The sequence below is a fragment of the Corapipo altera genome, unplaced genomic scaffold (genome assembly GCF_003945725.1).
Source record: "Corapipo altera isolate COAL_440 unplaced genomic scaffold, ASM394572v1 300, whole genome shotgun sequence".
Lineage (NCBI taxonomy): Eukaryota > Metazoa > Chordata > Aves > Passeriformes > Pipridae > Corapipo > Corapipo altera.
The window spans coordinates 144,374-159,399 of NW_020885067.1; the positions used below are offsets into that span (position 1 = coordinate 144,374).

At 58.8% G+C, this 15,026-nt stretch overlaps 1 protein-coding gene across 5 annotated transcripts in view; it reads left to right on the top strand.

Annotated features, from left to right (window-relative positions):
• Positions 1 to 15,026, top strand: part of PPFIA4 (PTPRF interacting protein alpha 4) — a 64,427-nt gene that overhangs the window by 35,282 nt on the left and 14,119 nt on the right. For all 5 annotated transcript variants that reach the window (XM_027669163.1, XM_027669164.1, XM_027669165.1 and 2 more), the window contains exons 3-14: positions 2,225 to 2,326; positions 2,412 to 2,576; positions 3,882 to 3,956; positions 5,493 to 5,582; positions 6,104 to 6,325; positions 6,695 to 6,841; positions 6,924 to 7,058; positions 7,557 to 7,640; positions 8,431 to 8,562; positions 10,186 to 10,248; positions 11,396 to 11,487; positions 14,073 to 14,205. In XM_027669163.1, the coding sequence (XP_027524964.1) occupies positions 2,225 to 2,326; positions 2,412 to 2,576; positions 3,882 to 3,956; positions 5,493 to 5,582; positions 6,104 to 6,325; positions 6,695 to 6,841; positions 6,924 to 7,058; positions 7,557 to 7,640; positions 8,431 to 8,562; positions 10,186 to 10,248; positions 11,396 to 11,487; positions 14,073 to 14,205 (1,440 nt within the window). The remainder of the gene's footprint in view (positions 1 to 2,224; positions 2,327 to 2,411; positions 2,577 to 3,881; positions 3,957 to 5,492; positions 5,583 to 6,103; positions 6,326 to 6,694; positions 6,842 to 6,923; positions 7,059 to 7,556; positions 7,641 to 8,430; positions 8,563 to 10,185; positions 10,249 to 11,395; positions 11,488 to 14,072; positions 14,206 to 15,026) is intronic.

A 15,026-nucleotide genomic window follows, 5' to 3' on the forward strand; every position in this document is an offset into this window, starting at 1 on the left:
CTGGGAGAGCTGGGATCCCCCTGACTGGGAGAGCTGGGATCCCACCGGGCCAGGATCCCCTCGTCTGGGAGAGCTAGGCTCTGGGAAGGGCTGGGCTGGCACTGCAGGTTCCTGGGGCAGCTGGGTCTGCAGTGGGGTCACTGCACGGGGAGACTGTGGGATGGGCTGGGAGTGAGTGTGGGAGGGGGCCTGGGCACGGCAGAGGCTGGTGATGGGGGTTTGGGGTGTTGTGACAAGTTTGGGGGAGAACTGATGGGGACAGGGGTGAGCCCAGGGCTGGAGGGGTCTCTGGGGAAGAGATGAGGACAGGGATGATGCTGGGACTGGAGTGATCCCAGGACAGGGATGACAGCAGGTCTGGAGTGGTCCCTGGGGAAAGGATGGGAACAGGAGTGATCCCAGGACTGGAGTGATCCCAGGACAGGGATGACAGCAAGTCTGGAGTGGTCCCTGGGGAAGGGTTGGGAACAGGGATGAGCCCAGGACTTGGGTGATCCCAGGACTGGAGTGATCCTTGGGGCAGGATGGAGAAAGGGATGAGTCCAGGGCTGGAGTGGTCTCTGTGGAAGGGATGGGGACAGTGATGGCCCCGGGGCTGGAGGGGTCCCTGGGGAAGGGATGGGGCAGGAGTGGGTCTGAGAAGGAGCCGAGGAACTCGAGCCCTGGAGTGATGCCGGGGTGAGGATGCGAGGGGGCAGCACCTGGGGCAGGTGAGGGGCAGGAGAGCAGCTGTTCACAGGGACAAGAACTCTTCCCTTCCCCACACTGGGACCTGCTCGGGTCCTGTCCCCCTGTGGGGCTGCAGCTTCCCCAGTGCCACCACCACCCCCAGCAGCCCCAGGCTGCAAAAACCCCTCCAGCACGGGAGGGTTGGGGTGGGAAGGGGGAGGGAAAACCTCTGGGATGAAAAAGCTCTGGATTTCTTGGAGCTTCAGCTGCTGCAGGAGGTCTCACTTGGAGCTGAACAGAGCATTTGGTTCAGCCTAAGCCTCAACGTTTTGCTTCGGTTTGAAGGGGTTTTATTTGTTTAACCTGAAAATTGAAGTGATAGAGAATGTCATGCTGTAAAACTGCTCTCAGCCCCCAGTGGAAATTTGGTTTGTTAATGCTCCATCAAATCCTTCTCAGCTTCTTCTGAAACCCTTTGCCTTTTAAAATTCTTCTCAGCAACACTGTGAAAGTGGTGTAAATTCACAACTCGTTCCCACATTTGCATTTTTCACCCTAAAAAATCCCAGCTGCGAAACGTCTCCTGGTCCTGGCACTGCTCTGGGACTGAAGGAGCGCCTGAAGGAGCAGTGGGAGGTGCTCCTGGAGCAGTGGGAAGTGCTCCTGAGCTCACCCAGCTGCTGGGGGTTCAGTTTTTAAGGGAAAACCAACCCTCCTGCATCCCAGGAACTTCAGGGGGAGTTTCCCTTCTGACACAACCACGAGTGAGATTGGTGTTTCCCAGGAGCCCATCCCCAGGAATGTGCTAGCTGGGCAGATCTCCTTCGGCAGTGCCCTGGGCATGGCTCTTCCTGGCTTTCACCTCCCAGTGACAGGAGCAAGAACTGGTGGCACCTGGTACGTTTCCTGCTGTGTCCCATCCCTCTTCTCTGGGGTTTGGGGCCCGGGGCTGCCCCGCAGGAAGCTCAGTGTGGCTCCACATGCTGAACTGGGGCAGGTCTTGCTCTTTCCTTTGGAAGGAGGTTTTTTGGATGATTCCATTCTGAGGCCATGGCAGAGGGTGGCTGAGGGCCAGGGGATTGAGGCTGGCTGACAGCCAGAGGATTCATCCTGGCTGGCTTTGTGGGGAGGTTTGGCCTCCTGGGAGGCTCCAGGGTGGGTGCTCTGCATCGAGGGGACAGTGGGAATGGAAACACGCTGGTGGCCTTGGCTGGGAAGCTCCAACTGCCATCGAGCACCTCTGGAGCTGCAGAGCAGTGTCTCCTGTCACTGGACATCAAACCAAATGGGTAAATATCAGGATGCTGTGTTTTTCCTCATGCAAAGCACTTGGAGAGGCCGGGAACGTGGCCTAGGATGTGCTTCCCCACCGACTTCCTGACACTGCCTTCCCTGGTCGGTTTTGGGTGGGAAGTGCCCCGTGCCGGAGGTCTCAGCAGCGGGGCTGGAACTCTGGCTCCATCCCCACCCCTCTGCCCCCATCCCTGTGCCCCTCATGGCTGGAAGGCTGCCCCCATGCCCGTCCCTGTGCCCCCTGACGGCCCCGTCCCCGCAGGAGTTCGCGACACTGACGCGGGAGCTCAGCGCCTGCCGGGAGCAGCTCCTGGAGCGCGAGGAGGAGATCTCGGAGCTGAAGGCCGAGCGCAACAACACCCGGGTAAGGGCGGGGCCGTCGCTGTCCCGGGGATGTGGGACACCCCCCCCAGCCCGGTGGTGACCCCCCCTTGCTCTGCCCCCTGCAGCTCCTGCTGGAGCACCTGGAGTGCCTGGTGTCCCGGCACGAGCGCTCCCTCCGCATGACCGTGGTCAAGCGCCAGGCCCAGTCCCCGTCCGGCGTCTCCAGCGAGGTGGAGGTGCTCAAGGCTCTCAAGTCGCTCTTCGAGCATCACAAGGCGCTGGATGAGAAGGTGAGGCGGTGTTACACTCCACGTTACACTCCGGAGTCTGAGCTGTAAGCTCTGCCCAGAGCACTTGCGTTTTATTTAAGACTTTTTAAAAGCCTTGAATTTGCATCCGGAGGAGGAGTCACACGCTATCCTCTAAGAGAAGTTCTTTTAATTTAGTGAGGAAAAGAAGGTGTTTTGGCAAAAGGTTTTACAGGAGTTAAAATACAACCAAGGAAAAATGTTTTACTAAGACACCCAGCGCAAAGACCCGTTCCACGGGATCAATACACCAGCTTTAGCAAAACACAGTTCATGGGTTTTAAGTTACCCACAAGGGAAAGGAGAGATTAAAAGAAGAAAACAGATTAAAAGGGTAAAGAAAGAGAGAAGAAAGGGAGAAGGAGAAAGAGGAAAGGAAGGTCAGAATTCCGTGTATGTGTCCACTGAATGACAGTTTTCACAGGGTATTTATACCCTTGACCAAACAACTTACAAAGTTTTATTTTAAAGGTGCATTCATACAGAGTTAGTGCACAAACAGCTTAAAAGGGTTTTATTTTAAAAGTGCATCCCTACAGAGTCGGTACACGACAACTTGCAAAGTTTTATACTTACTATTAAATAGTCATTATAATTACAGATATATTTTAAGACCAATAGGTAACTCCTCTTGTGTTAAAATATCAATTACTGTTTGCTGAAGCTCTTTTCTTGAGCTTACACCTCATTTTGTTGGGAGGGCAGATCCTTACTGGCCTCTCTTGAGCTCTTCTCTTGCCTGGTCACTGGGGGAGTTTTCTGTTTACAAGCAGTTACAATCTGGTATTTATTCAAACCAAACTCGTGGTTACATTTTACAGATTTATACTCGTGCTAAGGGCAGCTGAGTGCTGTAGGCCTGGAGCCTCGAGTCCTTGTTTCACGTGGAGCCCTTCAGGAGGAAGGCCTTGGATACCCCAAAGCTGCCCCCGGGAGCTGGGGGGGGGCTGCCAAGGGGGTTTGGGGCTGTTGGGGACTCCCCTGAGCCCCTCCTGGGGGCTGGCACTGGGCACTCTGGATCAGCCTCTGCACTGTGGCTCTTGTTCCTCCTGGTTCCTTTGCCTCAAGCATCTCCTCCCTCTGCCAGGGGATGTCTCCAGGCTGTCCTGGCCACGGATCTCCCAGAGCTGGCCCAGGCTCTCCCTTCCTCCCCCACCACGGAATGGGCTGCATGATGCTGAGCCCGTGAATCCCCCCGAGCCTGGTAGGGCTGGGAGCTTGCCTGGATCCTGGGCACCCTCCTCATGGATCAGTAACAGCCTCTCCTGTTGTTTCCCACCCCTGCAGGTCCGGGAACGCCTGAGAGCAGCCCTAGAGCGAGTGGCCACCCTGGAGGAGCAGCTGGTGGACGCCCATCGGCAGGTGAGGGGCACCTGGGCACCCACCCTGGGCCCTTCCCGGGGCACTAGAGCTGCTCCCTGGGACATTTGTGGTTGAAGTTGCTAAAACACCACCCTCAGTTGATTGTGCAGATCAGAGAGATGGTGTTTGGGCCTTTCTGGTGGGAGGCTTTTGTTCTGAACTCACTGCTTCCATGAGGGATTGTCTGTGTTTGAGGGAACCTTGCAAAGGTTCTTTGTCTCCCAGGCGAGGTTCCTCCTGTTCTTTTGGCTGTTTGGAGTTCAAATCACTGACACAAACCAACCTGAGTCTGAATTGTTTCAGGGGACTGAGAGTGACTTGGGATCTCCCTGCTTCAGCAGAGGCCCAAACCTTGCTTCTCCAAGCCCCTCACCTTGCATTCCCCACCTTTTTCCTTGCTGGAGCCCTGGAATGGGGACCTTGCTGTCCCCATCCTCCAGCCCTTTTCATCCTGGAATCCCAGAATCCCAGAAGGGTTTGGGTGGGAAGGACCCTAAAGCTCATCTCGTTCCACCCCCTGTCATGGGCAGGGACACCTTCCACTATCCCAGGTTGCTCCAAATCTCATCCAGCCTGGCTGTGAACACTTCCAGGGATGGGCTGTTCTTGGAGAGGCATTAACCCTGTTTTCCTTCCTGAAGTTTGTGCCCGACCACTGCTGCCCAAAGGGAAGAGCCATCCCTCGGCCTGGCCAAGTTCTTCTCTTCTCTCCAGTTCCCAGGATAAGTCTGGTGGTGCTTCCTCAGGCTCCCAGGTCCCTCACCTAGCAGGGACCATTCCCCATCCTCTCCCCCCAGAGCAGGACATGATGTCAGTGTTTGTCCCCTGCTCCTGTCGGACCAGATTTCAAATCTGTCTGGCTGCCAACCCATAAAATGAGCTGGGAGCCCTGGGATACAGGGCTCAGATCCCTGAGGACTCCCCAGGAAAACCTCCCTCAGTGCTCACCTTCACAGCCCCTCTGCCTCCCTCTCTCTTGGAATCATGGAATCATTAAGGTTGGAGAAGACCTCCAAGGCCATTGAGTCCAACCTTTGACCAAACACCCCCATGACACAGAACCATGTCAGGAAGTGCCACTTCCATGTATTTTTTGGACACTTCCAGGGGTAGGGACTCCACCACTGCCCTGGGCAGCTGTGCCGGGGCCTGACCACCTTTTCCAGGAAGAAATTTTCCCCAATATCCAACCTACCCCTCTCCTGGCACAACCTGAGGCCGTTCCCTCTCCTCCTGTCCCTTGTTCCCTGGGAGCAGAGCCCGACCCCCGCCCGGCTCCCCTCTCCTGTCAGGGAGTTGCAGAGCCAGAAGGTCCCCCCTGAGCCTCCTTTTCTCAGGCTGAGCCCCCACAGCTCCCCGAGCAGCTCCTGCTGCTCCAGACCCTTCCCAGCTCCGTTCCCTTCCCTGGACATGCTCCAGTGCCTCCGTGTCTCTCTTGTGAGGGGCGCAGAGCTGCCCCCAGGACTGGAGGTGTGACCCCACCAGTGCCCCGTCTCTGCTGCCCAGATCCATGGGTTGATCCCTGTTCCCGGGCAGGTGGCAGCTCTCCAGCAAGGAGCTGTGCGGGAGGCCCCGGCAGGAGAGCGGGATGAGCCCAAGGAACCAGCCCCGAAGCTTCCCTGGAAGGTGAGACCCCAGGAACCCCTGCTCTGACCACACTCAGGGAGGACATAGTTCCTCCAACCCCCCTGTTATGGCGCCAGGGGGGTGCTGAGAACCCATTTTCCCTCTCCCTTGGGTCTGACCCCCTGGGAAATGCCCTTCCTGGTGGATCCAGCCCATTCCAGAGTGGTGTCAGGATGCTCCCAGGGGCTCTGCTTCCCAGAGCCCGCAGAATCCCAGAATGGTTTGGGTGGGAAGGGACCTTGAAGTCCATCCCTTTCCAACCCCCTGCCGTGGGCAGGGACACCTTCCACCAGCTGCCCTGGGAAGCCTTCAACCATCCCTGTTCCACCGTGCCTGTGGAAGCCCCATCCCTGGCCAGAGGAGGTTGTTCCCATGGGGTCCCAGAGCCCTGTGTCTCCACTCCCACCCCTCCCCCAGGTCCCTGCAGGACCACACTGCCCCGTTGTGTGGCTGCAGGCGATGCCAGAGCCTGGGAGCTGTGGGGCAGCCTGGCATCCCCCTCCCTCTGTGCCGCCCTGCAGCGACTCTCCAACGGCTCCGTGCACCCGGAGGACGAGGCCGGGCGGGTGGTGGAGCTGCAGGAGCTCCTGGAAAAGCAGAACTTCGAGGTCGTGCAGGCCAAGGAGCGCATCTCTGCTCTGGCTGCCAGCGTGGCCGAGCTGGAGGAGGACCTGGGCACCGCCAGGAAGGACCTCATCAAATCCGAGGAGATGAGCAGCAAGTACCAGAGGGACCTGCGAGAGGTGAGCCACTGCCTCCCACTCTGCCAGGCTTGGGATCAGCAGCATCCAGGCTGGGAAGGCCCTGGAAGTCCTGCTGCCTGTGGGGCGTCCCCCAAAAGAGCCCGTGGCCTCTGCGACACTGTCCCCAGGTCCACCAGCAGGACTTCCCTGAGGTGACAGGCAGACCTGGGGCAGTGAGCTGTGTCCCTGCTAGAAGGTTTTCTTGGGATTGCTTGACTCCCCCTTTATCTCTGTCCCACTCTCCTGCCCCTCATCCCTGTCCAAGGCAGGCTTTTCCCTGTGTTCTTGGACTCGGGGTGTCCCAGGCTCACTGGGTGGCCCAGTTATTCCCATACTGGTGGTCACAGATCAGGATGTGACATTCCCCAGGCCCTGGCACAGAAAGAGGACATGGAGGAGAGGATCACCACGCTGGAGAAGCGCTACCTGGCAGCCCAGAGAGAGGCCACCTCCATCCACGACCTAAACGACAAGCTGGAGAACGAGCTGGCCAACAAGGAGTCCCTGCACCGCCAGGTACCGGGGCCGTGCCCGCGGGCTCCCCGTCACCCCGGGGCCCTGGGGGTGGCTCAGGTGACTCACCCTGGCTGTCCCCCAGTGCGAGGAGAAGGCCCGGCACCTGCAGGAGCTGCTGGAGCTGGCGGAGCAGAAGCTGCAGCAGACGATGCGCAAGGCGGAGACGCTGCCCGAGGTGGAGGCGGAGCTGGCCCAGCGCATCGCCGCCCTCACCAAGGCAAGGGGAGGGGGCACCGCGGGGCACAGACAGGGGGGAGGGCGGGAACCTGCAGGGATGGAGCCCTGGCAGCCCAGGGCACCCCGTGCTCATTCCCAGCTGGGGCTCCTCTGTCCACTGCCGGCCCCGGGGCTGCAGGGACGAGGCACCGCTTTGAAACCCTCCACATGTGGGGTTTGCTCAGAGATGGCCCTGCTGAGACCACTGGGACCACTCTGGGAAGAGGAGGAAGAGGAATGACCAGGCTGGGTGTGGGAGGGTGCAGGCCTGGAGGTGGCCATCCCTGCCCTTCCTGGGTGCTGGAATGGTGCTCAGTCCCTCTCAGGGCACCTCCAGCTCCTGTCACTGTGCTGGCAGGGCTGGTTTGGGCTCCCAGTGAGTTGGAGAAAGGTGCTGCATCCCAGGAAGGATGTGGATGCGTGGATGGATGGAGGGATGCGGGAGGGCCCTCGTGGTTCTGGAGAGCATCATCCGAGAGGGCTGCTCTGCTTTTCCCAGGCAGAAGAGAGGCACGGGAGCATCGAGGAGCATCTCCGGCAGCTGGAGACCCAGCTGGAGGAGAAGAACCAGGAGCTGGCCAGGGTAAGTGCTGCCCCTGCAGTCCTGATCCAGCCTTGGCTGCCCTTCCCTTGGTGCCCGGGCACCCGGGCACACCTGGTGTCTCCGGAGCAGGGTGGGGAGAGCAGTCTGGGTGAGCCTTTCCCATCTCTCAAACTGGAGCCATACAGGAGCTCATGGCACTCTCTGCTGTGGTTTCCCCCTCTCCCAGGCATCCAGGTCTTTCTGCCGACATTCTACACCCACTCCTCTCCCAGCAGCTCCCCCTGGGGCAGGCTGGGACCCCAAACGCAGGGGGAAGGAGAGGCTCCACCTCAGGAGCAGGATCAGCAGGATCCAAAGGGCAGGGAGGCTGGGCTACTGTGCCAGGGGCTGCACAGTCCCTGCTGTGCTGCTTGGTCAGTGCCTGGGCTGTCCCTGCAGGAGCTGGGATGCCCTTTTCCTGGGCATTATGGATGTATCCCTGGCGAAGCCCCTGCTGGTTTTGTCCCAGGACAGACGTTTGCAAATCCAGAAGTTCAGCATCCCTTGGGGTTTGGGATGTGCCCCAGTGTGGCTGTTCCTGGCAGATACACAGCTGGATCTTTCTTGAGGGTCAGGCAGGCACAATCTCCTTGACTCCTGTCCTCTCTCCCGTTCATCCCTGGCTGAGAGTGTCAGAAAACCACAACAGGGCTGGAAGGGGTGGATTTGTCCCCAAAAGCTGGGCCTGGTGGGGCACCTCTGACCCCATGGCAGGCAGGGGATGGCAGGGGGGCACTGAGGCCCTCAGGGCAGGAGGATCAGCCCCTCTGGTCACCGCTTGCTGCCCCAGGCCCGGCAGAGGGAGAAGATGAACGAGGAGCACAACAAGCGGCTCTCGGACACCGTGGACCGGCTGCTCAGCGAGTCCAACGAGCGGCTGCAGCTGCACCTCAAGGAGAGGATGGCAGCCCTGGAGGAGAAGGTACTGCCTGGGGGGCAGGGGCCCTCTGAGGGGCTGTAATGGGGGTCTGCAGCCCCTCTGGTGTGGAGCTTCGCCTGCTTACGGCACAGGGTTGGAAGTGCCTGTGCAGGGATGGAGAAATGAGGACATACAGGACTCCAGCCCTGTGGGAGCACAGGGAGCTGCTCCACGGCTCACCCCGGCCTGGTGAGATCCGCTTTCCACTGCCCTCCACCTCCCTCAGCAGCAGGACTTGTCCTGCTCCGTTCCCTCCATCCCCTGTGTCTCTGCTGGCACGGCCTCAGTGCCACCCATGCCCGGCTGTTGGAGCAAATCCCAACTGCATTTTGCAGGAAAAAAATGCAGCATTCATCCTGTCCCACTGCCCACCCCTTCAAACCCTCCTGTCCCCTAACTCGGGCTGATGTGTTCTCTCCAAGCCAGAGCAGTGCCCCTGAGCAGCCTCCCAGCTCCCACCCCACTCTGGGGAACAGGGTTTTCCTTGGAGCAAAGCAGCTGGAGCTGCTGCTGCCCCAGTGTGAGTTCAGTCAGCTGGAGATCAGCTGGCTCCGGGCAGGGATTCACCTCCCAGTGCCAGTGGGAGGTCAGGCCTTGGTAACTCTGCTCCCTTTGGGTTCCTGCAGGGCCCAGACTCCCCTAAGCCAGCCAGGGCACTCAGGGCTCCATCCCCCTCGATACCCCCAGGCCTGGCTCTGTGTCCCTGCTGCTGTCCCCTCCTGTCCCACCCACATGTGGCTCTGCCAGTGTGTCCAGTCCTTCAGCAGTGTGTCCAGGGGCTCTGGATAAAGAGCAGGACCACAGGGATGAATCCAAACCCCACCCCAGCAAGTCACAGGGACCAGAGTGGTGGCACCTGCTCCCCAGCCTGATGCCACCCAGAGAGCTTCTCCAGGTCTTTCATGGGAAAAAAAGCGATCCTGTTTGACTTCTAGCTTTCCTCCCCCCCCCCAAAAGAGCACTAGGGCAGCCAGCTGCAAACTCCAGAGGGGAGGTTTAGATGAGATATTAGGATAAAAAAAACCAATTCACAGGAAGTTTTATAGTGTTGGCACAGGCTGCCCAGGGCAGGGGTGGGGTCACCATCCATGGGAGGGATCAGCAAACGCAGGGATGTGACACCTGGGGACAGGGTTTGGGGCTGAACACGGCAGCGCTGCAGGAATGGTTGGACTCGGATCCCAGAGGGCTTTTCCAACCTTTTCCCAACAGTTCTGTGGTTCTGTGAACACACCTGCTGTCTCCCCTGGCTTGGATGTAGGGGACACTTTTTCCCTCAATCCAGCTGCCCCAGGAGGAGTTGAGTTCCTCTCACACACAGTTCTAACCCTTGAGCCCTGCCCATCCAACTCCTCGTCCCTGTTTGCCCTCCCTGCCCGGGTTTGGGGCAGGAGATGGTCCATGGCCACCCTGCCTGAGGGGCAGGATCTGCAGAGGGGACCTGTCCAGGGGCAGGTGGGTGTTCCTGCAGCTCAGGGAGCCTTTGCCACCCCTGTGCCCAGTGCCCACCCCACAGAGATCCCACTCTGACCATTCCTGGGCCGTTTCCTAAACGGTCTCTCTTTTTCTTTCCTCTTTTTGTTCCTTTTTATTTTCTTTCGTGTTTTGTTTGGTTTTTTTTAAAAGAACACATTGTTACAAGAGCTGGAAAACACCCAAAAGCAGATAGAGGAACACCAGCACGACAAGGTAAATGAAGCTGCAGGGAGCCTGCCCCAGTGGCTGCCCTTCCTCACTCCAAACCCCAGGATAGGGGCGGTGGCTCCTCCCAAAGTGCCCTAGTTTTGAAGGAGCTGGGATCCTGGAATGCCCAGCAGCAGGAGGGCACAAACTAACCCATGGCAGTGGCTGGATGGAAGCTGCCACCCACGTCCCTGGAGACCCCCGGGGCGGGTCCCTGCCAGGCATGTTTGGTCCTGTCTCCCTGTTTCTGTCACACTCATCCATCCCCAAGGCCTGGGGGGCTTTGCCCATGGATAGAGGAGGGATCAGGCAGCAACACCCCCTTCCCCTCGAGGCTGTCTCAGACTTAGGGGGGATCAGCTCCACGCCCAGCCTGCAGGAGCCCTGGAGGTCTCACACTCTGAGCTAAAGCATCTGAGTATGACCTGCATGAACCCCCCTTGGCCCGTGCTGGAACCCTGGGGTGTTGTTGCAGCTTTTGGAAGCTTTTGGCTGCAATGGGAAGTTTTTGGGATGTGCCTCATGTCTCGTGCATGGCTGGGGGGGCTGGGGGTCTGCCCTCCTCCTTGACCAAGGCCTCGCTGTCCCAGATGCTCCAAGGACTCGTGTGACACTGTCGGGATGTCGCCCGCCCTGGCTCAGCCAGTTTGCCCCCCTGACTGGATCCTGCTGTGCAGGAGAACCCCCTCTTCCCTCTCTCCTTCCCTGCCTGCAGCCTCCCCTCTCCCATCTCCCAGTCAGTGCAGGCACGGTTTCCCCCTGGGAATGGGGCTGGCAGCAGGAGGGGCAGGACCAGCAGCAAGTTTGACTGGTGGGTCCCTCCCTGCTGGTCCTTTGCCAAGGGACAAAGTGCAGTGTGGAGAAAACCAGAGCATCCAACTGGGACCAATTCTCCTTCATCTCCCAAACCAGCATGGCTTGAACACACACACATCTGCCTGTCTGTCTGTCTGTCCTGAGACCCCTCCCCAGTATCCTCCTCCTCTGTGCCTGCATGAGCTGTTTCTTTACTGTCCAAGATGCTTTAAACCTGGGGTGGGGATTTTTGAAGGGAATATATCCCTGGCAATGGCCCGGGATGTGGGTTCCCTCAGTCCTGGCAGCTCCTCAGAGCCAAACCCAACCCCTGCCTGTCCCATCTCGCCCCGAACAGCGGCGACTGTCCGACGAGATCGACAAGCTCAGGCTGGAGGTGGATCAGCTCAAGACCAGGAGTGGGACCTTCATGGAGAGTGTTCACTCCAGGTAAGAGCCAAGCCCCTGCACCCCAGCTCTGGGGGCGTCTTGCTTTAGGGCATCAGGCATCAGGCATTGCTGGTGACTCTCAGGGCAGGCTCAGCTCCAGCCCTGCAGTGCTGTCCCTCCATGGATCTGTCCTGGATCTAAACACAGACTGTTTAGATCAGCCCAGCCCAGTGAGTGGCACAAAATTTGCTCTTCTAAGGGTGAAAAACCACTGGGATTTGTTTCTTTTTCTGCACAAAGGGCTTGGGGGTTAATTTTCCACAAAAGCTGGATGTTCACCAAAGGCCTTTCCCCCTGTAGTGTGAAGGGGGAGAAAGAGGAATCGTTTTTGAGGTGTTGCAGGTCAAACAGAATGAACTCCATTTTTCCCCCTCCTTTCTACCATGGTCCTCCCACACCCTTTCATTTAAAGTCTCTGGGAGATGGGGACGTCCCAGCCCAGAGCTGCTGGAGCAGAGGTGAGTCCGTGGAGTCTCAGCCTCCAGCACTGACTGGGATGCCCAGCAGGGAAACAGGGGGTGGAAAAGGAGGTGACAGCTCAACGTGCACCCCAGGGTGCTGCTGCAGCTGCCTGGGACAGACGCCCTCTCCTGAGCACTCTCAACGTGGGTTCAAGACACCGAGGGGTCAATGGGAGCAAAATTCCCCTCTCAGGAAGGCTGGAAAAGCTGGGAAGGAGCCACTGTGACCAACCTCAAACCTGCCAGCAGAGAGTGCAAGGTCTGGAGGCCCCAGGTCTGTCATGGAGAGAAGAAAAGGGGAGAGTGAGGAAGAGCCTGTGAGGATCAAGGGTGGCTGAGTGCTGGAGGAGAGTCCAGAGCACGTGTGGGACCCCTTTGGGTCTATGAGAGCAGGATGGACAATCCGATGGGGCTTTTTTAATATTTCTTGGAGGAAAAATCAACAGAAATCTGGAGCTGCAGAGTAATCCCCCAGCTGAAACGTCAGCTTTTGCCTGAGGTGCCTTTGTCTGGTCTTAGCTGGGGAGCAGCTTTGTCAGCAGCTCAAATGCCCCCTGGAACTCAGGGTGTGCCTTTGCCTGCACAGCCCAGGCTGGCACAGCCCAGCTGCTCCTGGGGGTGGTTTTGTCTGGGCTCACTGGGGAGCCCAGCCCTGGGTCTGCCCTGCAAACCAGGCCCACCGTGGTGGGCAAACACGACCTGCCTCAGACACCTGCTCTTGTCACCTGAAATGCAGCTTAAATTCAATAAAGCTCATGGCTCCTGTGGGAGTGTGTGCAGGGAGGAATGGCCCTGGGCCTCTGGGTGGGTGCTCAGGGCAAGGAGGAGCAGCCAGGAAATGTGGAGACATGGATGGAGTGCCAGGAGTGGCAGGAAGTGTCCTTGTGTCCAGCAGCCACTGCTGTGCTCTGCCTGGCACAGGAGCTGCTCCCCAGCACAGAGGAGGAGGAGGAGGAGGAGGAAGAAGTTCCAGCTGGCTCCTGCTGAGAGATCCCAGACAGTGCTTGTGTCCTCACACCTGGAAGGTGCTTCAAGTGGCATTTTATTCACAGTTATGGAATCATTAAGTTTGGAAAAGGCCTCCAAAGTCAAGTCCAACCTTTGTCCAAGTCCCATTCCCACTAAATCCTCTCTCCAAGTGCCATGTCCACTCATTTTTTGAACACTTCCAGGGTTGGCAACTCCACCGCTGCCCTGGCAGCCTGTGACCACTCTGTCAGTGAAGATTTTCCTGATACCAACCTGAACCTCCCCTGGTGCGACTTGAGGCAGTTTCCCCCACTCCTGTGACTTGTTCCCCCATCGGGGTGTTTTTTCATGAAAATGTTGAAGGAAACAGAGAAAGGAGAGGAGCTCCCTGGCTGGTCCCTGTGGTGCACGTGGGGATGGAGAAGACACAGGTTGTGCTGTGGGTGTTGGGAGGTTTGAGCTGTTCTGGAGGGGGAAAGGCAGGAGGAGCCTGTTCAGCCCCCCCTGCACTGGGGGGTTTTGGGGACAACTGGCTGGATTCCCCCCTGGGGTGCACAGGATGGGGAGGGAGCAGCCTGGGAGGGCCCAGGGCAGAGCTTCCTACAGCCTGTGGGAAAGGTGGAGTCTCTTGAGGATCTGCAGCTTCTTCCCAAGGGGCAGCTCCAATCTCTGCTCTGGGTGAGCAGGGACAGCACCCAGGGAATGGCTGGAGCTGTGCCAGGGCAGGGGCAGGTTGGATCTCAGGAAAAGGTTCTTCCCCCAGAGGGTGGTTGGGCACTGACCAGGCTCCCCAGGGCAGTGGGCACAGCACCAAGGCTGCCAGAGCTCCAGGAGTGTTTGGACAGTGCTCTCAGGGGCAGGGTGGGATTGTTGGGGTGTCTGTGCAGGGCCAGGGGTTGGATTGATGATCCTTGGGGGGCCCTTCCAGCTCAGGATGTTTTATGACTCTGTGAGTCTCTGAGCACATCTCCAGGGCCAATGGAGTGGGAATGGGACACTTTTCCCAGAGCCGGGTTTTTCCTCCTTTCCAGCACCGCTGGGATGGGCATCCAGGAGTGGCCTCATCCTCCTGCTCTGTCCCTGGGCTGCCAGGGGGGCAGCCTGGGCACCCTGGCACAGCAGAGCAGTGCCCACCACAAGGCTCTCTGTCCCCAGGTCCCACATGGGCAGTGCCACAGACCTGCGCTTCCCGCTGGTCCACGCGCCCGCCGAGCCCTTTGGAGCGGCCCCGGGGCTGCCCCGGGCACAGAAGGGTCGGTTCGCTGCCAGGAGGGAGGAGCCAGCCAAGGTAACCTGGCTGGGGCGGGGTGTGGCTGGGATCTGCTCCTGCCTGGCATCCTGGCTTCGTGCGTCCTGATTTGGGGATGTGGGGCAGTTCCCTCTGCCTGGTGCGTGGGTGGGGTAAGGAGAAAGTGCTGGTTTAAAAGGAAACCAGTGGGAGAAACAAACCCAACTCGAGAGAGATCCCAAGTCAGAGTTACAACTCACTAAAATGATTGCAATAAGTGCAATGATACGGAGAAAACTGGTTTTAACCCCCAAAGACAGATGTATAACCCAGCACCCTGGGGCAAGAACAGAGCGGTGTTCGTGGGCCCCTGTGCTGAGCTCCACGTGTCCCCCCTGGGGCCAAAGGAAAAGGAAAGGAAAGCTGTTGGTCAGGATGGTGGTCACAGTTCTGTTGAGCTTCTGGTCCTCCTCTGGATCCACCAGTGGTGCCAGCAGTGCCCAGACCCGCAGAGTGTCTGTGCTCAGGTTGAGGTGGGGATGCCCAGTGCCTCCCCCAGGGCAGGACTGTGCTGAGGGGGGATTGAACTCTGTGAGCCCTGGGATGTTTTTGGAACCTTCGATGCTCTGGGTGGCTGCAGCTGCCCCTTGTGCCAGTCCAAGGTGGCCCATGAGCAGAGATGACCCCTCGGGCTGGGGGTGAAGGTGCTGATGCCTCCCTGGAGGGAAGTTCCCAGGGCTGAGCCATTGGTGTGAAGACAAAGAAACGCTGCCCTGCCTGCAGGGTTCTGAGAGCCTGAGGTGTCAGGTGTGCCCTGGGCAGCTGCTGCAAACAATCCCTTTGTTAGCAGTCCCTCAGCAATGGCACAGAGGGTGTAGCAC